Consider the following 26,132-nt stretch of genomic DNA (forward strand, 5'->3'; position numbering starts at 1 on the left):
AGTAAATTGTGGTGGTGGTTGTAGTTGTCATGCTTTGCTGCCTCTTGGGAAGGCTAAAACTACAGTGTTAGATTTTGCCCTTTGGGGTTCCTTCCCCATAGATAAGTTATGACTTTATCTTGCTGAATGAAATTAGCCCTTTTCCCATTATTTCTACACTATTTTGCCTCCTCCCTGTTTCCTAACTCTCCATTGAGTTCTTCCTCATTAGAATGTAGACTCTTTGAAATCAGGAACAATCTTGCTCCCTTGTATTTGTATTAAGGACTGTGGTTTGTATGTCTGTATTTCTGTACATCGTGCAGAAACTAGCAATTTCTGAAGCCAGATGAATGATTCTAGATCCAACATTCTATTAACCATTTTGTTTCCCTTTGTTCTTGAAGAGGACCATAGCATCAGGTAGGTGATGCCGTGAGATACATGAAGGATTAGGGCGATTGAAAATGGTCATACATTAGATGCTCCATGTTATCTCTCCAAAGCAAGTCAGTGCCTTCTTTGAAAGTTATAGCCTTGGAAAGTATCCTGGTTCCCTGAGAGATTAAGTGACTTGCCCAGGAGCATATAGTCAGTATATACCATTGTACAGTACATTGAATCCAGGTCCTTATGATTTTGAGGTCAATGTTGATAGTGTGAAATAAAATTGAAAAGATAGTGGCCCCACATTGTCAAGGACCTTGAACATAATGCTAAGGAGTTTGGACTTTACTTTGTTGATAATGGGGAGTCATCGATGTACAAAGTGGCCAATAGATAGACAAGTAAATGAATGGATAGATGGATAGATAATGATAGAACATTTATTATGTGTGTCCCAGGCATTGTGTTTATAAGTGCTAGGAATACAAACAGAAAGAAACTGTTTCTGTCCTGAAAGAATTTATATTTTAGTTAATGAAGACTAAAAAATAATAATAGAATAACAGCTGAAATAATGTAGGGAAAATATCTGTGGTGGGTGGGGTGAAGAGGTGGAGAGGGCGAGAGAATGAAGGAGACCCTTCCCTACCTAGCTGTTTGCCTCAAGTCATGAGACCGGCAAGTCTGATGCCCTAAAAGGACCGTGTCTTCATCCACCTGATTCCCCCAAGGAAGCCAGATTTCCAAAACCTGACTAACAGGGAAGGATTGCCTAGGATTTGAGAGAACCAGGTTTCAGCTCTTTCATTCTGGGTGAAATCATCTAAAGAGCTCTAACAGGCTGCAAGTCTAATGAGATTCAGGCTCCATTTGACTTCACAGAAATTGAGGCTTAATTGATGAGTTGAATTATCAGTTTCTTTGTGCCTTCTGTGGGGTCTCAGTTTCCTTCTCTGTGAAGGACTAGCGGCAGCTAGATGGGGTGCAGTGAATAGAATGTTAGATCTGGAATCATGAATCCGGCTTCAGAAACTTGCCAGCTGTGCGGTCCTGGACAGTTGCCTCATCTTAAAATGGAGATAATAACCTACCTCCCAGGGTTTTTGTAAAGATAAAATGAGATAATATTTGCAAAGCATTATAGAAACGTAGGCTACGGTTATTATTAAATGACCCTGAAAACTTCCTTCCAGACCTATCTAACATGATACTTTGAAGTTTTGGGGGTGGGGTTAGCCTCAAGAATCTAGTCGCTGTAAACATTTACACACTATCACCTAGTAATCAGAGAAATGAGAAAACACAACTCATTATTCTTGATAACTAGATACTGAGGTCTATTTAAATAGGAAGCTATCCTAATAGCCCTCTTCCTCTGATGAAGAACAGAGGCGGCTAGCATCCCTAACAATAGCCTTGCCTCTCTGTTCTTGCTCCAGTCTCTCCTCCACCCCTCTCTGGCCTCAGTATTTAGCAAAGTGAAAAGCACTTGAAATATCAACAGCAAATTTCCTTGATCGACTTGAAAGGAAGTCTCTGAAGGCTGTAGACAGGCAAAAGAGCTGAGTGGGGAGAGATCAATGTGGAGCACTGGGATCAGGAAGGCTTCCTGAGAGGTGAAGCTCAGGAGCCCTTTGGGGTGCTCCAGGGCTGCCGAAGGCTCAGCTGGGAGGAGAAAGGCTGAGAGCTTCTAGTGCAGAACTCCTGGATTGACGCACACCAACTTCACTCGAGTCTGAATCAGCGGGGTGGGCTTTTCAGCCTAGAAAGCTGGGTGCGGGGAGTGCGGGTCTTGGAGTCAGCCATCACCCAGTCACTTTCATGTATACCCCATTCTTCCTCCATATTTTTGAGGAGCAGTATTACCTTTCAGGACCCTTGTGCTCTGGCCCTTTTCCACCTGAGCCTTTCAGAAACCAGACCCAGGTAAAGTTCAAAGGCAGGCAGTGCTTGATGATCAGGTGAGTTGTGCCCTCCCTGAAAGGGCTTTAATCCGGGCAGAATCTTCACAAGAATTCCCTGCATCCCAGCCCCAAGTGACCAGCACCCATGTGCTTAAAAATCCAATGGTTCTATTCCTCTAGGTTCTCGGGTAAAACTCCACTTAGCTTTTTAAAGCCCTTCATACCCTATAGTTCTAGTCTCATCATCTCATTCTCCCTAGGACAGAGGGCACACTAGTGGTTTCTAGGGGGCTTAGAAAAGGTGTCGTTAAACTTTTTAAAGAAAAGGGAGGGTTTCAGTGAAGAAAGAATACATTTCCACCTGACAGTCTTCACACTACACAACTGCTAATCTCATAACGTCTAGGGTCTTCTGACCCAACTCGCTTAATTTGTCTTCACTTATTTTGTACATCCCCAAAGATGGTAAACTCTTTGAGAGTAGGGCTTGGTTTATTCTTTGTATTTTATTCTTGGCACCTGAAACATGACAGCTACCTAATAAATGTTTCTTGATTGACTGATTGATTATTTTAATAAATGTGGCCCAGGACTTTCCCAAGCATCCCCTCCCTTTCCAGCCTTGCCTTGACAGTAAAATTAATGACTTGGCATTTCGTCCTGTGCACTCTGGGCAAGGTTGATTATCTCCAAAGCTGAAGGGAAAAACATCAACCGTAAATGCTGAATCGTCAAATCTCAATGGCAAGATCTCTCTGGTTAACTCTGTTCCAGCAGGGCGTCTCGTGGGAGGGTAATGAACAGCTCTGAAGGAATGAGACTAAAGCACGTATCCAGAGAGCCAAATGGATCTTTAATCTCCCATGAAAGAGAATTTGTCTCTAAGGATAAATCTCTAGATTAGGACGGGAGGTCGAGTAACAGAGGTTTAATGAGATCACATTATAGGCCCTTGCGAACATAGGTCCTTGTAGGATTTCCATTCTAGTTCACATGGCTCTGCAACCTATTTCGTAATAGACTTAGCAACATATTTAAATATTTCCTGTTTTGCAATAAGGAAAAACTGCTTGGCCTCCTGTTATATCTCAGTAGTTACTGTTTGACGGTTTCCCTGACACACTCTAGTTTCCTTGCTGGGGGAAGGTGTGTGTGTGGGGTAACTGTCTCATCCTCCAAGATAAAAAAAAAAAAAAGACTAAAACAGAAATATTCAAGAGTGAAGAAGAACATCTGCTCTCATTGGGCAGAGACACTCCTTTGTTCTCGATGGTGTGACCCACTTCTTAGCTGGAGCAATGAATGAACTATCTGGGATAAACCAAGTTTTAATTTAAATGATCCCTTGCTGGGTGAGGTTGGGCTCAGCATAAATAAATCTTTTTGAAAGTCTCAAATATAGGTACTTCACACAGCTTAAGCAAGAATGTTCACCCCTTGTTACTGCCAATAACTAATTACATTAAAAAAAATAATCTTTTAGCCTTTCTGAGTCTTAATTCTCTCATCTGTGAAATGAGGATAGTGATACTGAAACTTCATGGGACTTTCTGAGGGTTAAATTAAAAACTGTAAACTACCAAGTGCTAAAGATGTCACTGTTAGTAATCCTAATCATGGTGATGCTAAAACAAATTTCTTCCTCAGTAGCAGGTTACTTAATTTGCTTTTTACAGTACCTAAAAGTGGTTATTGCAAAGCTTAATACCTATTACTAAGGGATAATACAGTAAAATATTCAAACAATTTAAATCTGCTAAAGAAAAAAAAATCTAAAATTAAAAAAAAACAAAACCTTGATTTAACCATGAGCTACATACAGTATTTGCTTTTTAAGGGCTGGCTATTAAATGTTTGCTTTCTTAATTAAAAAAAGGGGGAAAAATAATGGCAATGCAGAAATGATTTCAAAAGGGAAACAAAGATAGTCTAGATAAACGTGATTAAGTGAAAATTACAATCTACTTTTGGAAAAGTTATTCCATAGTAACATGTGTCCTCCTGCTAAAGAAAATGGTCACATAGTTTGTTGTCCCCCCCCCTGCCTATTTTCCCCCTTCTCTTCTACCTCACATTCAATGAACTGAGTTTTTTGTTTTTTTCCCTTTTTTACTTCAACTTTATCCTTAATGAGTCCCTTAAACCTAGGGGCTTAATACTACAATCAGTACTGAGCTTAGGAATTCTTCCTGTTCTCTAATGTGCATTTTGTGATGCTTCAACCGAAACTTTTTTTTTTTCCTGGACCAGACCTATTATTTGATCGACAAACAAAAGTAACAGTGAGGAACCCCCCAAACCAACAGATCTGCTGATGTTGGAAGGATCAAAAACTAAGAGCTGGAAGGGACCTGAGTTCACCACATTCAACTCTCTCATTTTACAGATGAAGAAACTGAGGCACAGATAAGCAAAATTTAGAGGTTTGAAAATTTATAACTGGAAGGGATCACAGAGATCATGAGGCCCATCCCCTACTATTGTGCAAAGAAGCAGCGCATCCATGCTCACAAAGGCAGGATATGACTTGAGCCTAAGGCCAGTTCTCTATTCACCATGCCATGCTCCTCAGAGATCTAACTTCATAATGGTCAAGAAGCATTTGATGAAAAAAGGCTAACAGGTGAATAGGATTAGTGTTACTTCACCCAGCTATCCTGTTTTTGTTGTTATCGTATAAATAAATCTCAAGTTCCTGATCTCCTCTCACAGGCAAAATGCTTACATTATCCCACTGAGGGGTGCTTCAATATCAATAACTGTCCAGGAATCATTCTGTGGTGCCACCAGCAAGATGTCCAAATAAGTAAAATGACAGAAGTCCAAGATAACTTTATTATGAACATTTGAGAGGGATTTTTTGAATATTTAATCTACAATTCCATGAAAGACTCTTTGCAGGGGCAATTTTTCTTACTCTTTATCCCCAAACACAATGAAATCCTGATGAGCTACCTTTTTTTCACTTTCAAATTTCAATTTCAAATCCATGTAATGCTAAGAACTTATGCTAACCAGATATGCAATACAGCTAGGCCTCTGTCATATATTTTTTTTTTAATTTGCACTGCAGATTTCCATTAGGGTAGAATTGATTTCACATTTTAAATAATTAATGATAATTAACCTTTATATGGTCCTACGTGCCAAGCACATTATAATTATCTCAGTTGATCTTCATAACAATCTTGGGAGGCAAGTGCTATTTATTATCATCCCCATTTTGCAGATGAGGAAACTGAGACAAACAGAAGTTTTTGTAGAGGATCAGTGTCTGATGCCACATTTTAACTTGCTGACTCCAGGCCAAGCACTTTATCCATAGTACCACCTAGTTGACTTCTCATTATAATCATAATTTTTAAATAGTGAAAATTCAAATACACACACACATATGTTTATATCAAGGAGATTCATTATTTCCATCAATTGAGACCTAGTTATAATTACGAGACAAATGTGAAACAGGCTGCCTCAGGAAGCCAGCAAAGGTTAAAAAATCTTTTGTTTCAGAAGCGAAGTCTTTTGCAGGCATGGGTGTAATGAGATAGTCCTACTGAGGTTTCCTGCCCCCCCCCCATACAATCAAACATCAAATGCTATGCATCACCTTGCAGATCTTTTATTTCGTGTGAATGAGGTGCAGAAGATATCTGCATATGATGTTTTAACTTAAAAAAAGACAAAGTACAAGGAGGAAGTCAGTGAGGAAGCAGGGTTGACAGTTAACCACAGCTGAAAAGCTAATGTCTTTCCAGAGATGAGACAGGGAAGGGAAGAAGGTCATAGCAATGTTTCTCTTGTCGGAGCACAAAGATGACACATAGGATTAAACAGTCCCTTCATGGCTGGAGTCTGAATTGTTAATAATCAACATTGTCTTTTAAAAAATTAGAAGCTCTGTTAGAAAAAAGTGAATTGTTTATATATATTTTATATATATATATATATATGTATACTGAATCACATGCAAGAAGAGCTCAAATAAAAAAAATCATTTTACAAGCGTAATTACTTGGAGTAATCTGTCTTCTGACTGCTATCCACAGTACATTGGATTAAGTACCTTGTCTAAGTGGTTTGTTTTTCATGTTTAATTTCTTTATTATTCTGTAAAAGGTAACAAAATATACAGAACAAAACTTTCCCTTTTTAAAACTAATGTTACAACCCATATTTATTATCACTTACATTTATTTATATATAAATACTACATTCTATAGCTGATCATTAATTAAGCCAGAGTATAGCACATTAGGTGTATAGAAACTCAAGGTAAACCTAACTTTCATGCAAAATAAGGTATCAATGTGTTCCTATTATTATTCCTTCTGAGTGATCACTGCAGGAATGCTTTTTAACTATATTGAGTTATCTAAAGGGGAAAAATAGACCATTTTGAGGAAGGAGGGAGGAGGATGGGAAGTTCCTTTTGTTGTTTTGTTTTAAGACCAATATTTCAAAATGAGCACTTTAGAAACATGAATAGATCTTACGAAAAATGAAAAGTGAATCAGGCACTTCTTCTTAGGTTAATTTTTTTGAATAATGAGAGAGAGAGAGAGAGAGAGAGAGAGAGAGAGAGAGAGAGAGAAAAGAGAATCAAGATATGGCACTGTGAATGGCCACAATGTGGTTTTCTTTAATTACATACTCATGATGCATCACATCCATTGCACGAAGGGTTATGTACCCCCTCTATCACTTTATAGGCGCTTGTTCTTACTTAAATCAATCCTGTTGCTGGCCTATTTGGCACTAGGATACAAAAAGGGAATCCCCTAGGCATCCCTCCAACCCCACCACCTCCCAGCCCCCCACAATATCCCTGCATCAGAGAAGTTGGAATATGGTAGGGAGTTTCTAGATTTATAGAATACTAAAAAATATACATGGTTTCCTTGTTATACAGGGACCCCCCCTTAGAAAAGTCGATGTGTTCAGATCTGCCTTTTCCCGTAGTCCTGCCCTCTTAGCTGCATAGTACAATTTTACATTGCTTCAAACTCATCAATTCTCTGCTTTGTATTTCCCTGTCGAATCTGCCTCAGAGTCTTGTACTTGTCGCGTCCTTGTCTCATGTTCTCGTTGTGGATGATGTCGTTGTGGGTCCTCTTATTCTCATCCCTGGCTTGGGACAGCTCATTTGTCAACGTCTGAAATGTTAAGAAACATGGTCAGATAAATGATATATTGGGAATTTAATGACAGTCACAATGGATACCCATATGGTGCTTTGAGGTCTGCAATACATCTCATTTGATTCCTAGATCCATATAGTTGTGAAAGACTCTTTGTTACCCCATTTGGGGTAATCATGGCTTTAAAGAAGCTTATTTTCAGCTTATTTTACAGATGTGGAAACTGAGGCCTTGCCCAGGTCACACAGCTAGTAAGTTTCTAAGACCAGATTTGAACTGAGGAAGATGAGTCTTCCTGACTCCAGGTCTGGCACTCTACTGTACTAAGTAGTTGTCCTCTATAGGGACTGTCATCCTTTTTTTAGAGATGAGATAAAACCGAGGTTAAGGGCTTGACCAGGGCCATATGGCTGGTACCTGAGGCAGTATTTGAACCAAGGTCTTCCTGACCCCCGGGGAATGTTGCCAAATATTCATCTCTAAAAGGACCAAACATTGCGCATAACTTTTATAATACCCAGACAAAATATTACAGTTTCTCTCAGAGATGGAGAAAGAACAATGAAAGAAGAGAATCACAGCTAAAACAGGAGGACACTGCTACTCTGCTTATTATCTCCACTGGCTCAAAAGAAATATCATGTGCTAAAGGAAAGCTTTGCATATGGCATCAGATGTGGGCTTTATTGGTTTTGGGGAATTGTTTCTCCCTCATTTTGTTTTTTTTCCCCTCTACTATTTAAAAATAATTTTGCTTTTTAAAAATTCCTCCTTCCTGTTCTTTTTTAAATTTAAATTTTGTTTTTAAAATTTCAATAACACATAATAATAAATTCAAAAAATTAAAATTATTTAATTTTTGTATAAGGAATTACTGGTTAGAGGAGGTGGAAATATATTTGAAAATACATTATTTTTTCTGTCAGAGAACTTGGAATATAGTTGGGAATTTTTTCTAATTTAAAATATTACTCATCTAGAATTCATTTTTTTTCCTAGACCCCAGGTCCATGATAATTCCACGGTGGACAGTCATCTCTAAAAGTAGAAAAGGGAGTGGTGGTAGAGGACACTCATAAAGAAAAATCACTGTCATTTTTAGAGTTACATGCAGAAGATGAGCACACTGTTCCCCTTTTCATAGCTCTCTGAGTTTAATAAACTTCTAACAGCCTCCACCAAAACCCCGGCTCTGACCTGCAGCTGTCTCTGCACACGCTCGTTCTTCTCGGCCTCAGTGATACGCTTCTCTTCGTTTCGGTCATCCATGATGCCCTCGCTGGAGAACTCAGCACTGTAGCCACTGTACTCGGTTCCTTCATCCTGCAAGTTTTCATGAACGTGGTAATTCACAGGCTCATACACCGGAGGTGGTGGTGGTGGAGGGGCGGTCATCACCTGGTGAAGCTCTTCCTTGGTCTTGACAAGATCGTCTTGAGCTTCCCTGGCCTTTAAAAAGAAATTAATAAAGATGTGATAAATTTTTTTTCCACCCTTGAACAGTATATTTGAAACTTGGACTGCTTTTCCCTAGAAATATCTTCCTTTAAGAACCTACAGCCTTGCTAAGAGAATCAGAAAAGACTTACATACACACACACACACACACACTCTCTTTTTTTTTTCCTAAGAGAATCAGATGTCTGAGGTTCACCAAAAATAATTTTTCCCCTTTTATTTCTGGCATCAGAGTAGTTATGACTTTCTTGACATTTGGAGTAATGCTATGACTACTAATTTAAAATATCACTTATCTAGACAACTTTTTTCCTTAGGTCCTAGACCCATAATTATTTGCATGGCGACTAGGCATCTCCATCCTATGGATATGATTCAGTGAGAAGAAGGATTCTACTAAGATGAATATAGATTACTTCTGATCCTGACCACTATGTTTTTTTCAGGGTCAAAAACTGAGATAATAAAGGAGAAGTGTAATGTCCTTTACATCATCCCTCATCATCCTAGACAGTAATGTCCTCCTCTCCTTTCCCTTGGATCTTACCTACAAAACCCTTGCTTGCATTGTTCTGATGGATTTATAATGATTTATGTAGATGCCATAATCCAGACTAGAAGCTCCATGAGGGCCAAGCACTGTATCTTACTTAACCCCCAATCTATTTCATTTTGCCTTTTATGATTCTGAACAGAGGACATATTTAATAAATATTTACTAAATCAAAATGAATTGAGAAGTCAATCAGGAGAAAAAGAGATGAAGGGTTATGGAATAAGAAAGGTGATATTGGAAGAGAAAAGACTAGATGGCACAGATGTAAACGGAAGGGACTTCTCAAAATGTCTGCTTTGGGGGAGCCTGGGTTTGTAGTATTAGATGACTGCCTTCCATGAGAACAAGAGAAGTATGTTTTTTGGGGGGTGGCTCTATGGAAATTTTGAAATTGCTGTGATTTTATTGATTATTAACTTCCTAACAATTAGAATTGCCTTGAGAGGTAAGGACGGGGTGGTGCTCCTCACCACTGGAGGTCTTCATTAAGAAGTTGGATGATCATTTGCTAGGATAATTATTGGGGGGGCTGGGGAGGGACACACTCCAATTCCAGGATGAAATTAAATTAGAGCACCTCAGAGGTCTCTTCCAGTTCTGGAATTTTATGATTCTATAATATGAGAAAGAAGGCAGACTATATCAGGTGCCCCTGAGAAGAGAAAATTTGGATTCAAAATTAAATTCCTTGTCAAAACCAGTTTTGATCATTGTGGAACAGTGCAAAACTTGTAAGACCTTAAAAAGGGACTTGGCAGAACCCAAAGCAAAGTAGGTGGAAACCAAATAATAAGTTCCTTATTCTTTTGCTAATCTAGTCAGTTTAGTCACTCACATTCCAGTAAGGATTTCTGCTTAAATAATACGGTAATATCTGAGGTTGTGAAATGTCCCAGACCAACTGAATGGGAAGGTGCCCCTTCTTCTGAGACCTGGTTCTCCATTCACATACCAGATGCCTGGACAGGCTCCCAGCCCCCCAGTGAGCTGTCTCTTGAGCCTGGGGGTGTGTGTGTGTGTGTGTGTGTGTGTGTGTGTGTGTGCAAAGAGGAAGAAAAGGTACTGCTCCCTCCTTACCCGGAGCTGCCATTCTTCAACCTCATCCTCTTTACGCCTCCTTGCTTCTTCAAGGAGCGCAATCTTGGCTGTGTATTCAGCAAGTTCAGCAGCCTAGAGAGAAAGAACTAAAATTATACTTGGAATCCTTTCCATAGAGTACTCTTGTGAATGAAAATTCTGATCTAGGATTGCCTATTTTGGTGAATGGTGTCTAGTATGATGAAAATCTTCTACCCACCTATCCACCCTCCCTTCTCCCTTTGGCTAAGAGAGGTGATTCAGACACCCAAGGGCATCTCAGAGAGATTGTATTTCCCGGTCCAACTCTTTTTCACTTTCCTCTGATTGTACTACACCAGTCTCAGGTCCCACCAAGTTCTTCTACACTATGATGAGATACCTTCCTTGATGCACTCTTAACACCCCACCCATTCACCAACTTTTATTTCCAAGTGGATCATGTTACAAACCCCAGATAAAAATGATTAAGGCAGGTGTCACTTTTTTTTTCATTCTAAGTGGCAGCCCTTTTATAATTTAACATCTTGAAACTCAGGTCATTCCTACCAGCTGCTCTTGGCTCTTTATCTGATCCACAGCTTGTTTCTCCAGTTCTTCTTTGGCCCGGAGAGCAGCCACACGGTCAGCCTCAAGGCGCTCAGCCTCTTCCTGGGCTCGTTTCCTCTCTTCTTCCAGCTGAATGGCTTTCTGGATCTGATCAGAGAGCTCTACCAAAAAAACAAACAAACAAGAAGCCCACCCCATGATCTTAAGTTGCCAAAGTCAACAGAGTGGCTACCCTTCAGTCTCCCTTTCCCAGGCCATCAGCTATCATTAACTGATTTCTCCAAGGAAAACATTTTAGAGACACACCTAGTTTCTTCCCATGATCACCAATTGAAAGACTTCTCAAAGAAAACTAAACAAAGCCAAAAAAAAAAAATTCTCCCACAAAATAGCACGGGGACATAGACAAACAATTTGGTGTCAGAGGATCTGGGTCTGGATCTCAACTCTAGATGCTTACTAGCTGTGGGATCAAGGATAAGCTCATCATTTTCCTCATCTATAAAATGAGAGAGTTGGACTTGATAACTTCTAAGGTTTTTTTCTAGCTCTCAATCCATAAGTCTATGAAATCTTAGCTCAGACAGGTGTACTTTCTAGACCATACAGAAAAGTACACTAATTTTAATGTTAGTATGTTTGTAATTAATATGGTAGTCATCTAAGCTGTAATTTATCTCTGTATCTGAGTGTATGTGTTTGTGTGTATATTATACATATATTCATGTGTACATGTTATATATCCTAAATTGTTTTAAATAATATATATCCTGTACATGTAATAACTATATGTATATGCATACAGAGCATACAGAAATGTGAACAAACCAAATTTTTAACAAAGCATTCAAATGAACAATAAATCCTATAGTAAAATTCTTTGCAAAGCAAAGACTCTTTCTTTAATGCAAACAATTAGACCCAAATTTATCTGGAATTTATAAAAGATTTATATAATGTTTGTTTTTTTTAAAGGGGGGGAATACCTGTTGTTAGAAAATAACACTCCACTTTCAGACATGACTGATGAGGTTTAATGAAGAATTCTCTGCCAAACAGCTCTATGAGGTTGTCTCAGTAAAATTATCACATTTCTCATAGGAAAAACCAAGACTCAGAAAACTTAAGTGACTTTTCCTTCACTGACATAGGCAGTAAATAACCAACTTGGACTCCTGCTCAGGTCTTTTGACCCTAAGATCCAAGTTCATAACAGGAAGCCTCTTTCAAGCCAACAACAGGTCAAGGAGCATGTAAATATCCACTCTGTACAAGGCAATGTGTTAAGGTCTAGGGACACAAGGAAGGGAGAAAGAGTCCCTGTCCTAATAGAGCTCAATACAATCGAGGAGATGACATGTAAACAACCATGTAAAAACAAATATACAGAATGTTGCCTCTCTCTTTCTCTCTCTCTCTCTCCCCCCTCTCCCCCCTTTCTCTCTGCTTCTCTTCTCTCCCCATCTGTGTTTTCTTTCTATTTCTTCCTCTCCCTGTCACTCCCTGTTTCCATCTTTCTGTCTTTAGCTCTCTTCCTTTCTCTTCTCTTCTGTTTCGTATTCTGTCTCCCTGTCTCTTCTTCCTCATCTCTCTCTTCTATTTATGTCTCCATCTTTATCTTTCTCCTTGTCTCTCTCCCCCATCTCTCCCTCGATTTCTATTTTTCCCTTCTCCCTTCCATTTTCTTTCCCTCTATTTGACTCTGTCTTTCCTTCTCCATCTGACTCTTTACCCATCTCTCTGTTTCTTTCTCCTATTTTGGTCTATCTTTCTTTCTCCCTGTCTCTCTCTCTCTCTCTCTCCCATCTCTCCTCTGTTTCCGTCTCTATCCTCCCCTGTGTCTCTGTCTCTCTACCTTCCATGACAAGAGGCCAACTCAACTGCCAAGATACCATTATCCTCCTTACCCTTCTCTGCTTTCTTGGTCTTCTGTTCATAGTCCTGAAGTCTCTGCATCAGCTCCTCCTTCTCTCGCAACATCTGCTCCTTTTCTCGTTCTACAATCTCTCTTCTCTTCTTTTCAGTTTCCAATTGCTGCCTGTTGGGCAAGAAGAAGAGAGAAGTTTCAAACTTCTGAAGAAAAACTATGAACACTTGGACAACTGTGGTTTTTTGCTTCTTCTCAAACCTATAAGATAATTCTCTTTCTCAAAATGCTCTGTGACCTTCATATCTTCCCCCCACATCCCCCTGAATGTTGAAGAATATATTCATTTCAAAACCAACCTCACAAATAATGCCTACTTGCATCATAGTCTATAATTAAAATGATCATTAGATCTTTTTGTGGTTTCTCATCTTTTATCTTTGGATATTCAGCTTCTAGGACAGTTGGGGGACTTTGGCTCTCAAGTCGTATACCTTTATATTAGAATATTAAATTACATTAGGTGTCACAGGACATTTGGTAGGCATGTAGCTCTTTTGGACAGTGAAGATTGTCAATAGGTTTCCAGTCCCAGTTACATGAACAGCTCAACATTAGAATAATCAGAGGTGGAAAAGATCAAATAGCTCATATTACCTACAAGGAAACCAAGGTCTAAGGTATCACCTAAGATCATATAACTACTTAGTGGCATAGTCAACACTAGAACTCGGGTCTCTGGATTCCTCAGGATAGCCTGTGTTCTGTACATGTTTGGCAAGAAGCATTTATTAAATGTTTACTAAGTTCTGGGGATGCCAATAGAAACAGAAAAAAAAAGATAGGCCCTGCCCTTGAAGAGCTTATATTCTAATAGAAGAAGGAACACAAAAGGGAGCCAAAAGGGGATGTGGGTGGGAGGAGAGGGAAGGAGTGTTAGGATGAAGTTAGCTTGGCACCTCATATGTTATGCAGCTGAACAGCCTTCTTGAAGAAGGTAGTGTGGAACTTTAGAAAGGGTATGACATTGGGAGCTGGAGTACTCTTTGCCTCTTGCTACCTATGTGACCTTGAGCAAGTCACAAACTCTCTGGGTCTCAGTGTCCTTATTTGTATTAAGATATCTCTTTACCTTCTTTCACCAGGATTACTAATGGATCTTATTCTGTCTTTGCATACAAAGTGCACTGAACTGCTGTCCTTGGTGCTCCTTGGACCTCCTCCTCTTGGCTCACCTCTCCAGTTGCTTCTGGTGTTTCTCCTCCCGAGCTTGAGCTTTCATCTGCTGAACCTCAATGGTGTCTGGTTTCCGACGGCGCATGTACAGTTCATGGTTCCCCATGCAAAGCTGAAGGATTCGCTTATTAATCCGCAGACGAGGTGCATAAAATACAAAATCCTAGGAGAAAAAATAAAATTCCTCTTATGATGCTCCAATCACTGTCATCTTCCAAATCACATTAAGACGCTAAGACTAAAGAGGAAAATGGGCACAATAAAAGGGCTTCTGCTTTTCTAAGGGAAGAAAATGGCACCAATTCCAAAGCAACAGATGGAGAAAGAAATGGAATTTCCTACTGGGCTTCTTCCACTATTAGGCAACCTAAGCTATCTGAGATGAGAGTCAGTGAGTTCACAAAGGGAAATTTCCTCTAGGATCCCCAAGGACAAGGCACTCTCTTCGATTTCTGTTGTACCTCAATATAATCATAACATGTTCTACCTGCAATAGATGTTTGCTCAACAAATAACTCTTTATATGAAACAGTTTTCTTTCTTTCATAGGAAAGAGATGCTTTAAGGAATATTTGTGGTCTAATTAAGGCAGAGACACTTGAAAAGCACTAATTTTTCAGCATTCAGGATACTAGGATATTGATCCTAACATCAGGTTCAATTTGGCTGAAAGGAAGAAGTAGAAAATAGTGATGAATGGTTTAGTAATAGAAACAATTATATTAAGGCAAAATGCTTTAGTGTAACTCCTTTCCTATGTTTCTTTACAACCACTGGGTACCCCCAAACACCATCTGAAGAAACACAAGGTGCTTACAAAACAGAAAAATCTACACCATACAAATAATGTCTCTAGACACGTTTGGAAACATCAGAAATAGAAGCAAAGAGGAGTGCTTGCAATAAGGGGCTGTTTCAAGATATTACTGAATATATCAACCCCAGAAAGCTCTTACTCCTGATTCTTTCTTGAGGAAAACTCCTCTTGGAGTTTAAGATACTTGGATTAAGGTTTCCTGAGCTTGTATCTAAGAAGTTGGGAAAAATAGATATTTTTTATTACTCACCTATCTTTTAATTCACAATAAGACTATATTATGGCTTCATAATCATGTTCCAAAAATAAGTACTAAATTTGACTAATGAGAATATGCAAAGAAGTATCTAGCATTAAAAAAAGGCCAATGTACCAGAGCTGGGGACCAAGAAAGATTTTTTTTTATTAACTAAAAGAATCCCAAGAACTAAGATTGAGCCTCTATGTCAATCAGTCCCTAGAGTAATTAGGGGATCAATTTAGTTGTGCAATGCTGTTCAGGTTCCCAAGGGAGAAGAGGCAGGCAAAAGGGAGGAAACATAGTGGATTGCCTTTCAGATAACCAGTCTATGACCTGAAGTGGAAGAGCTGAGCAATACACTTATTGAGACTGCTCATTTGCAGACACCTTTTTTAGATTTCTAAAACCATAGCTGTCATGGAAATGTCTGGAGGCAAAACTATCTGACATGCTTTTTTTACACTCTCTCCAGATACTTGGGACATGCTTTCCTAATTTCATTTGAAGAGGTTAACATTGCCCTTGGGAAAGGGAATTCTAGATAGGAAAATTCATGGAAAGTGAATCTAGGAGCCTAAAGACAACCATCTAAGATGGAAAGAGACTGGAAGAGAAACATTATCAAAAATAGATTGGTCCCATGCCACCAAGAATTTTCTGAGTTATTCTTTCAGGTTACCCTCATGCTAATGAGAGTAGCCAAGGCCTCTTTTCCGTTTTTGTTACAAGTTTCTTGGTCTCAGAGCTCCAAAAAATATGGCAGTAATCTGGATGTACCCTTGTAAAGGTAACCAGAGGCTTCAAAGTTCTCTGCTGTATCAGAGTCAAACTGGGAACAGGGTGCCTCTAGAATTTAATTAAAAGTTTACCTTTTTGGAACAAAGGGTCAGAAGTTGTTAACTGCCTAGCACTTCTCAGACATTGCTACTCAGACTCTGAAGTCAGTTGGATAATGACCTTTTATTGATTTTTTTCCCCCCAAACAGGAAAAAGTCCACCTCTCCTAGCATCTTAGAGCCGCCAAAGTCAGAGAAATCTCTTTAACAAATTGACTAGAAAAAGAATGGAACATTTATATTGAGTAAGGAAACCCCCAACCTTGTTTAAAGGACTTAGTTAATACAGGTAGAGAACCCCCTTTGATCTTTTTTCAGTGCTTCAATGAAATATAACATTTATAAGCTGAGGAACTGTGCTAAGCAGCACAGCTTTAATAAGTAAGTGCTTGGTCATTAGCAAAGGCATGACTGGGAAAAAAAAGTCTGTTGCAATTTTTTGTGGCTATAACACAACAGCTCATTTGTAAGCAGACAGGGGAACTTAGAGGACCTTGTGTACCTGTTGGACTGTGCACAAGCCACTTGAGATAAGGAATCTTAACATGGTACACACCATTTCCATGTCTGAGATCTGTTTTTGTATCTTTGAGATGAAAGTCTAAACTTGAAAACCTCAGTTTCCATTGTTGATCATTAAAAAGCTTTAAAAGAGATGATCTATCTCCAAACTGCCTCAACTTGATGTAAAAAAAACACACACACACACACACACACACACAGCAAAAAACAAAAAAAAACCTAGGTGAAAAATCACCTAGCAATAGTGGTAGAAACTAAAAATGATCTGGCATGAAATTTTATTATTTTAAAATATACTCCAAATCTGAAACTCTTATGACAAGAGGAGGAAGAAAAGAAAGAAAAGGGAGAAAAAAAGAAAAGGAAGGCAGGAATAAAGGAAAGGAAAGAGGGAAGGAAAGAAAAAAAGAAAAGGAAGGAGGAAGAAAAAAAAGAAAAAGAGAAGGCAGAAAGAATGGAAATAAACCCTAAGGAATCTTCCACATAGAGAACTAGAAGTAAAATTGAAGAGCCTGGGTTCAAATTTCCAGTTCTGCAATTTACACAGTAACAGTAATAATGTAAAGATAATCAACTGATCAAAGATAAACTGACAATGATTCACTACAATTCTAAATGACTTATGATGATGAAAAATGCTATCTACCTTGAGATAGAGAACTGATAGATTAGAGTTTGATAGAAGCATATTTTTTCTTTTTCTTGTTTCCCTCCTGCAGAAAATGGCTAATGTGGAAATATGCATGTTTTCATATCTATAATGATTATTTTATTTCTTGCCTTCTCAATAGTTGGGGAAGGGAATGGAGGAAGGGAGAGAATTTGTAACTGAAAATATGAACAATCATCACTATAGATCTAGTGCTCACTCCACCAAATGGACAGCACTAGTACCCTAATAACTTTCCTAGCTTTTCTTTGCCTCCATTTCCATCATCAATAATACCTCTGAGAACTGAGTCATATTTTTTAAAAAAAAGCCATTCCAATTGACAAATGGTCAAAGGATACACAAAGGCAATGAGGAGATCAAAGCAATCCATAGTCACATGAAAAATTGGTCTAAATCATTACTTATTAGACAAATGCAAATTAAAGTTTCTCTAAGGTACCACCTCACACCTCTCACACTGTCCAATATGACCAGAAAAGATAATGATCATTATTAGAAGGGGGAAATCTGGAACACTATTACATTGTTGGTGGAGCTGTGAACTCATCCAACCTTTCTGGTGAACAGTTTGGAACCGGTCAAAGGGCAACAAAAATGTGCATACCCTTTGATCCAGCAATACTGCTACTGTGCTCTGATGAAAAAAGGGTAAAAACATCACTTGTACAAAAATATTCATAGTAGCCCTGTTTGTGGTGGCAAAGAATTGGAAATTAAGTAAATGTCCTTCAATTGGGGAATGGCTTAGCAAACTGTGGTATATGTATGTCATGGGAATACTATTGTTCTATTAGAAACCAGGAGGGATGGGAATTCAGGGAAGCCTGGAGGGATTTGCATGAACTGATGCTGAGTGAGATGAGCAGAACCAGAAAAACACTGTACACCCTAACAGCAGCATGGGGGGATGATCAACCTTGATGGACTTGCTCATTCCATCAGTGCAATAATCAGGGACAATTTTAGGGTATCTGCAATAGAGAATACCATCTGTATCCAGAGAAAGAACTGTGGAGTTTGAACAAAGACCAAGGACTATTACCTTAAATTTAGGAAAAAAACCTGATATCTTATTGTCTGATCTTGCTATCTCTTATACTTTAAGTTTCTTCCTTAAGGATATGATTTCTCTCTCATCACACTCAATTTAGCTCAATGTATACCATCGAAACAATGTAAAGACTGGCAAATTGACTTCTGTGGGGGGTGGGGGAGGGAAGTAAGTTTAGGGGAGAAATTGTAAAACTCAAAATAAATAAAATCTTTAATCAAAAAAATAAAAAAATAAAGCAATAAAAAAATACCTCTGAACAATAATAACTCTGAACTATACAAGTAACTTCACTCAGAGGGATGCTGTAAATTACTGTGAACTGTTCCTGTGGTGCTGAAATCTTAGCATTAAATACTGCTTTAATTTTAAATAACTGGGTTACTCCCAACAGTGGAAGAGGTAAGAGTTTATAAACAGCAGGAAGGATTTTCAATAAAGAAGAAAATACCTTCACAAACTATGTCAAGACATGCTGACTTTAAATTATGCTGTGCTGACAGGGAAAAGTCATTCCACAGTAGCACTATGTTTTTTCTTGAGCCAGTTACCATCCCTAAGCAATATCCAATTGCAAGAGGGTAAATAAAAACCCAAGATATGGACTACAACCTATGTTTACCTTTTTAAGCTTAATGCTGTAACTAAGGAACCAAAATTACACAAGGACACCTCTTCATTATAATTTTGGTAAAATACAGACGGGTATTAAAGGAACTGGTTTTGTTCATGGAAGGATTATAAGCAGTTTTTGGCTGCCAGATATTTATTTGTTAAATAATTACTAATATATATATATTAAATATCAAGCTTAATAGAGCATTATTAATAATAAAATAAAATGATCAGTAATTACATAATAAATAAGATGTGTATCATATGTTCAAAAAAATCTGTTCATGTCTTGGAAAAGAATGGAAAAAAACCTAACAAATAAACCATCACTCTCTACACAAGACAATCATAGTTAGAGCTAATGTGGCTGGAAAAGGCCAGGAGATCATCTAACTTGGAAGTCATGTATACTCAAGGGTTCCATGGATAGATTCTGTTAATTTGAATGGGAGAAAATAAAAATCACATGAATTTCAATATCGTTGGTTTTCCTTGCATTTAATTTTATACACTGAAACATACTATTTGGAGAACAATGTCTGATTCGACTGACAAAAGGGTCCAAGTCGACCCTGCTTGGATCAAATCACAAGTTAATCTCCCATTATATGAAGAAAATAGCAGGTTTTCCTTTTTTGTGCAAGCAGGTTTTTTTCTGAGTGAAACCCAGACTATGAGTCTGGATCTTCTTAAGTTAGTTAAGTTTCCAGGACAACTCCCAAAAGTAAAATGCTCAAAAACTCCGTTGATAGAAGCCTCATAGACAAAAATCCACCCAAGTCCAAGAAAATGGTCCTGCAACATAGATGCCCCATGGTCAAGAGTGGTTCCTAACTTCCAGCAAGATAAACAATTATGAATTATCATTCCTGAGGTCTCTAGACCAACAAGGGAATACTGATCATTTTGAACAATTCTGTCTAAAGAGGCAATGTTTCATTAGAAAGAAAAAGACCATTCTGAATCAAAAACTAGTTTAAAAGAGAGGGCCTAGCTGTCCATTAGTATATGTTTTCCACTTCATCCTCATACCATACTGAGCAGTCATGTAGCACAAGAGACCCTCTCTATATCACTTTTCTCCCTATGCAAGTGACTAGGCTAAGTCACTAGATCCTTCTCAAATGTCAGAACAATCTTTGGAGACTAAAAATAAAAAAAAAAACCTTTCATACTAAGTTAACTTACAGGTGCCTTCTTGTCAATGGGTTTAATGACAAACTTTTTGTCATTGAAAGAGATGTTTCTGATTTCACTCCAAGGGAATCCAATCTTTGGGGTTAATCTAAAGAAATAAAAAGAAAAAATGGTCAATACACACTTAGGGTCTACTGAGTACAGATCAGTCATTTCTCTTCAAATGACCCCCCAAATTCTGTCCTGAATATCATATCAATCCTACATTTTCTCTTGGACATCTCCAACCAGATGTTCAATAAGCATCTCAAAAATAAACACATAAACATCATCTTCCATTATAATCCATCCTCCCCCTTCCACACTTTCACTTCTGTTGAGGACACTACCATCTTTTTAGGTCATCCTGATTTGCAAACTTGAAATTATCTTTGGATATTCCCTGTCCCTCAACTCCCATATCCAATCAGCTGCAAGTGCTTGCTGATACTATACTTCTTCAACATCTTCCATAAGTATTCCATATTCCACACTCACATAGCTGCCATGTAAGTTCAAGAACTCTGGGACACTAAATACCCTGTTGGTGAAACTGTGAACAGATGCAAAGAACAATCTGGAATTATGAGGAAGAGTTATAAAATTATGTATATTTTGATCTAGCAACACTACAATTAGGTTTGTTTTCCAAAGTGATCAGGGGAAAAGAAAAAAGATTGTAAATGACTAAGTTATTCTACATGACTAAATTATTAAATATTTAAATCAACAAAATAGTGAACTTCTCTAAAGCAAGGTGGGAAGAGGGAGGGAGGAAGATGGTTTGCCCCAGGATAAAAATACAAAAATCTTAGCATTTAAATCTCTTTATAGTTGGACTCTAATTTACAATAATCTCAGATATTTACTAGTTTGTAAACCTGAATAAATTACTTAACCTCTTTCAGCCTTAGTTACCTTATCTATAAAATAGGGATAATAATAACACCTACCTTTCAGGGTTGTTTTGGGGATAAAATGAGATAATATGTCTAAAGCACTTTGAAAGCCTTGAAGCATTTATATAAAATGCTAGCTGCTGGGGCTACTACTGCCAATATCACCACAATTACTGTTACTACTACTATTGTGGACTCATTTCACATTATTCTCCTTCACACAGTCTATAGTCCTTTTAAATAGGTACAAACTTCACCTTCCATCTCCATGTTTTTGTACCTATGCCTAGAATACACTTCATTAACTCTATTCCTAGAATATAATTCATTAACTCTCTTAGAATTCTTAGATTCCTTCAAGGTTTTATCTTAGGTCTACCTACTGTACAGGATTATTAGTATTATTTTTGGATTCACTAGTTGTTAGTACTCTTTCTCTTCTCAAAGTATCATAAACTTACTCTTCTAAATTTTTTTAAGTTTTTTTTTTGTAAGGCAATGGGGTTAAGTGGCTTGCCCAAGGTCACACAGCTAGGTAATTATTAAGCGTCTGAGGCCGGATTTGAACTCAGGTACTCCTGACTCCAAGACCAGTGCTCTATCCACTGCACCACCTAGCTGCCCCTAAATGTTTTAATAAATGTTTTATTCTCAACTATATTTCATTCACAACTATGTTGTAAACTCCTTAAAGTCAGAGGGGCCTTCTTTAACTTTTGTCTTTGTATCATTAATACTTTGCACATTCTAAACATGTAACAAATGTTTCATCAAGTGTCCAGTTAAATTGAAATTTTAAAATCTTTTGCATCTAGTCATCTATACAAATCTGACTTCAAATCTCCTTGAGGTTAGGCATACTAACTGATATTTCCCTATTATCTCTCATAGCATCCGACATAATGGAACATCATTATTGGATCATTTAAGACTTGAAAGTATGTTAGGAGTCACCTGGTCCTTATTTTACAGGTAATCAAGTGACTAGCCCAAGATCATGTTTTAAAAGTAGCAAATTCAGAGTCTCTGACTCCAAATTCTGCACTTATTCTGCTAAATCATATTGAGCACTTAAGTATTAAACCAATACCATTGTCATAATCTTTATGGGTAATGCAGTCCAGATTCTGGGCAAAAGTATCAATGGCTATTAGTATATTCCCTGAGACATTATTATTTTTTTTTTAGGTTTTTGCAAGGCAAATGGGGTTAAGTGGCTTGCTCAAGGCCACACAGCTAGGTAATTATTAAGTGTCTGAGACCGGATTTGAACCCAGGTACTCCTGACTCCAAGGCCGGTGCTTTATCCACTACGCCACCTAGCTGCCCCTCCTGTGACATTATTAAGAGAAAAAGGTAAAAACAATTTTCCTTTAGCTATGTGGCTAACATAGCACCCATATTAAAGGAAAGGATCACAGGGTCATAAGATTTAGAAAACATCTTTTCTAATTCTTTAATTTTACAGTTGGGGAAACTGAGGCACAGGAATGTTAAGTGATTTGCCCAAAATCACACAGGTAGTAAGCCTTCAAGGAAGGATGGATACATTTAAGCTTTTACTTTAAATTGTTTGTTTAAATCTGGGAATAAAGTAGTAAGATCTAAAGAAGGAAAGTAATTGTCCTTATATGACACATATGTCCAAACTATATATATGTGTCAGTTTTATGAATCAGCATTAACAGGTAGAAGAGACTTAAGAGAGATCTGATTTAGCCTCCTGCCTTCAACACGCATATGTCATTGCTTATGGAGTTTCTGTGGGAAGCCCACATTAGAGCTGGTAATGAGAAAGAAACAATGAACCACACCAGTGTTGCTCAATTTGTGATGGCATAATTAATGCTGTGGGACCAGAGAGACTAAGTTTACAACTCTTTCTAAACACTAGGCAACCAGGAAATGGCTGGTTTCTATGTGTTCCTATCATTATGTACTCTCCATCTCAAGCATACAGAATTTCTGTTGCTATTCTGGGAAAAATGAGATCATCAGGCTGTTCCATCATCTTTTCTGTTACTTGGTCATGACTCTGGGCATCTTGCCATCAATGGATCTCTGTTGACTGGTAGTACCCTTTAGCTGTGGCCTGCCCTTTGGAAAAGCCATGTAATTTTAAGTATGAATTATAGCCCATAACCATTTATGATTGTGGTTTCAATGTCCAAAGTAAAGGACCGATCATGGAAGTCATATCTTTTAAAGCATGCTATTACAAGAGTGAATATAACTCTTTAGCCATAGTTAGAAAAACAGAACAAAATTTCAAATGATTTTTTTAAAAAGGAGTCTATATGGTCATGTTAATATGCAACAGATTTAAAGAATGAGTAGTTATCATGAAGAAAAGACGTATCATAGATTTAAGAGTTAAAAGGGTTCTCATTAAGTCCAATGCAATCTCCCACCCCCATTGTATCAAAAATGGAAAACCAGAGAGGTTTAGTGTACATAGGTTGCAAATGACAAAGATGGGATTTGAACCTTGGCTCTCTAGAGAACTCCAAATCCATTACTCTTTGGATTACAACATGCTGATTGAGTTGTTGGATCTAGGGTTTATTATATAAACAAGCAAATAAAAATCTTGCTTAAATTTTATAAAGAAAAAAAAGAAAAAAAGGTCTTGAAGCTAATTTTCATGATTGCCTAATTGTCATAGTGGTATATGAAACTGGTTATTTCCTAGTCAGCTTTGTAGAAGTTATCCAATCCTGGTTGAGCTCATGCCATTCTGGTATGTCCAATGGCATACACTGAAGTAATCTGCACTATAAAATTCAATTCAATAAATATTGTTTTTAAGGTTTTTTGCAAGGCAAATGGGGTTAAGTGGCTTTCCCAAGGCCACACAGCTAGATAATTATTAAGTGTCTGAGATCGGATTTGAACTCAGGTACTCCTGACTCCAGGGCTGGTGCTTTATCCACTGCGCCACCTAGCCGCCCCAATTCAATAAATACTTATTAAGTTCTGATTAAGTGCTAAATGCTGGGGAAACAAAAAGAGGCAAAAGACAGGCCCTGGTTTTTTGGGTAAAAGCAACTTATAAGCTTTGGTAGCAGATAGGTCTCAGTGATGTACCTACAGAGAGATGTGTTTGTTTTTAGAGGCAGTTGGGTAATACAAGGTTTTCACACAGCCAACTCTGAAATTAGGAAGACTTGACTCAGTCAAATCCTAACAATTACTAGCTGAGTGACCCTAGACAAGTCATTTAACCTTTATCTCCTCATTTGTAAAATGAAAATAATAATAGCATTTACCTCCAAGGTAAAATGAGGTAATATTTATGAAATATTATATGGCTTAAAGTACCATATAAATGCTAAATGTTATCATCACCATTATTATTATTAATAATATACCTATGAATAGATTCAACTTATTTTCCCTTTATTTGAATGCCTTTGTTGTAGGAGCAATGGATTCCAAATATTTCACTCAACATTGCTTATTAGCAACAATCAGGGTTTTATTGGAATAGATCTGAATTCCTTGGTATTATCACTGAGGAAACCCTTCCTACCCATGCATGTTAAATTGTACAACTTTCTAATGTTAAGAAAAAAAATTATTCAAGGTCACATAGCCAATAGGTTTCAGAAACAAGATGGAAATGAGGTCTTCCCTGACTTCAAAGCCAGTTCTTCATGCATTTTGTGGCTTCTCTATTAGCAATGGTGTGGGTGAGGGTACAGAAATAAAGATATAGATATATTTTTGTGCATATGTATGGATATGATATATGCATAATGCATACATGTAGATCTTTGTGTATATGTGTATACAAATATATTTGTCTATGAAATTTGCCACTTAACATAATCTAGGCTTTAGTGAGTGGTCGATGTTCCTCAAGCCTGACCTTCAAACCATATCTACTCAGCAGAGTACCTGTTACATAGTAAGTTTTTCATAAATGTTCACACACTGAGTTCTAAACAGTTCAAAAGGAAAAGAACTTTGGTCATCAGATTTATTCCAATGAAGGGCGGATTAGAAATAAAAATAAGGTGTGTCTCAGGAGAGGAAGGAGAGATAGGCAGAAGGTGCTTGCTTGCTAACCCCCTATTGTTAAAGCTTTTCAATTTGGGGGAGATACAAACCAACTAACGGAAATGCCAGTTAAACCAACAAGTCAGGAGACTGGGGAGGGCTGGGAGTAGAAAGGGAGATCTCACTGGGGGTCAAAATTTTATTCCGGAAAAGACAGAACCGACTGTGGTTTAGGAGCAGTTATGAGCTGACCTCAGCAAGTTCCTGCCCGTGGTTATTATATGCAGCTTGAAAAACCTGTTTGGATAACCGTGGCTCTATTACAAAATCTCATCAATCAAGAAACTAAACTTAAAGACAAGAGACAGTCTCACTCTTCCAGTCCCATGGTGGGTTTCCCCATTCATTTTGTGTATTGTTCTCTTTAGAACAAAGATACCTTGATGATGGCTGGGTCTCAAAGTATCATTCCCTACAATGGGTCTCTCTCAATTCTTTTTATTTCTCCCCACACCTGACTAAACCAAACTATCTCATGAAATTAAAAAAAAAACAACTTCCCTCCTGCTCCTCTATGACACTGGGCCCAGAGACAGTGAAGTTCACTTGTTAACTGTCTTAGTGAGGAGGGTAACAAATACATGACTGTGGTGGGGAGGGAGAATGCATTGCATCCTGTAAGGAAAAAAAAAAGGAGGATTTGGAGTCAAAGGATACCAACTTGGCCACTTATGACTGGATGACTTTGGGCAGTTTTGAAAACTAAAGAGGGGGCAGCTAGGTGGTGCAATGGAGAGAGCACGGACACTGGAGTCAGAGTACCTGAGTTCAAATGCCACCTCAGATACTTAATAATTGCCTAGCTGTTGACCTTGGGTAAGTCACTTAACCCTGTAGCCTTGCAAAAAAAAAAAACTAAAGGGGCTGGACTCAAGTATCTCTAAGAGTCTCTTTCAATTCTAAATCTAGGATCCTATTAATTCATTGGCAGCTGTAACTGGGAGGAGCAGGAAAAGGATTAGAACCACACCTTTAAACTAAGAACTGGAGGGATCCATCTTAGCTAACACCTTCATTTTGCAAACAGGCACACAGCTACAGGAGCAGGTTGATTCTAAAATGACCTTGGAGTAGTAATAACTCATA

The 26,132-nt window shown here is 38.0% G+C and overlaps 1 protein-coding gene across 2 annotated transcripts in view; it reads right to left on the minus strand.

Annotated features, from left to right (window-relative positions):
* Positions 1-5,087: 5,087 nt before the first annotated feature.
* EZR (ezrin) overlaps positions 5,088-26,132 on the minus strand; it is a 73,690-nt gene continuing 52,645 nt past the window's right edge. For both annotated transcript variants that reach the window (XM_074187946.1, XM_074187947.1), the window contains 7 exons: positions 20,098-20,194; positions 14,154-14,317; positions 12,959-13,089; positions 11,052-11,212; positions 10,503-10,595; positions 8,609-8,860; positions 5,088-7,426 (listed from right to left, as the gene is read on the minus strand). In XM_074187946.1, the coding sequence (XP_074044047.1) occupies positions 7,262-7,426; positions 8,609-8,860; positions 10,503-10,595; positions 11,052-11,212; positions 12,959-13,089; positions 14,154-14,317; positions 20,098-20,194 (1,063 nt within the window). In that variant the 3' untranslated portion in view covers positions 5,088-7,261. The remainder of the gene's footprint in view (positions 7,427-8,608; positions 8,861-10,502; positions 10,596-11,051; positions 11,213-12,958; positions 13,090-14,153; positions 14,318-20,097; positions 20,195-26,132) is intronic.

This window comes from Macrotis lagotis, chromosome 5 (genome assembly GCF_037893015.1).
Source record: "Macrotis lagotis isolate mMagLag1 chromosome 5, bilby.v1.9.chrom.fasta, whole genome shotgun sequence".
Lineage (NCBI taxonomy): Eukaryota > Metazoa > Chordata > Mammalia > Peramelemorphia > Peramelidae > Macrotis > Macrotis lagotis.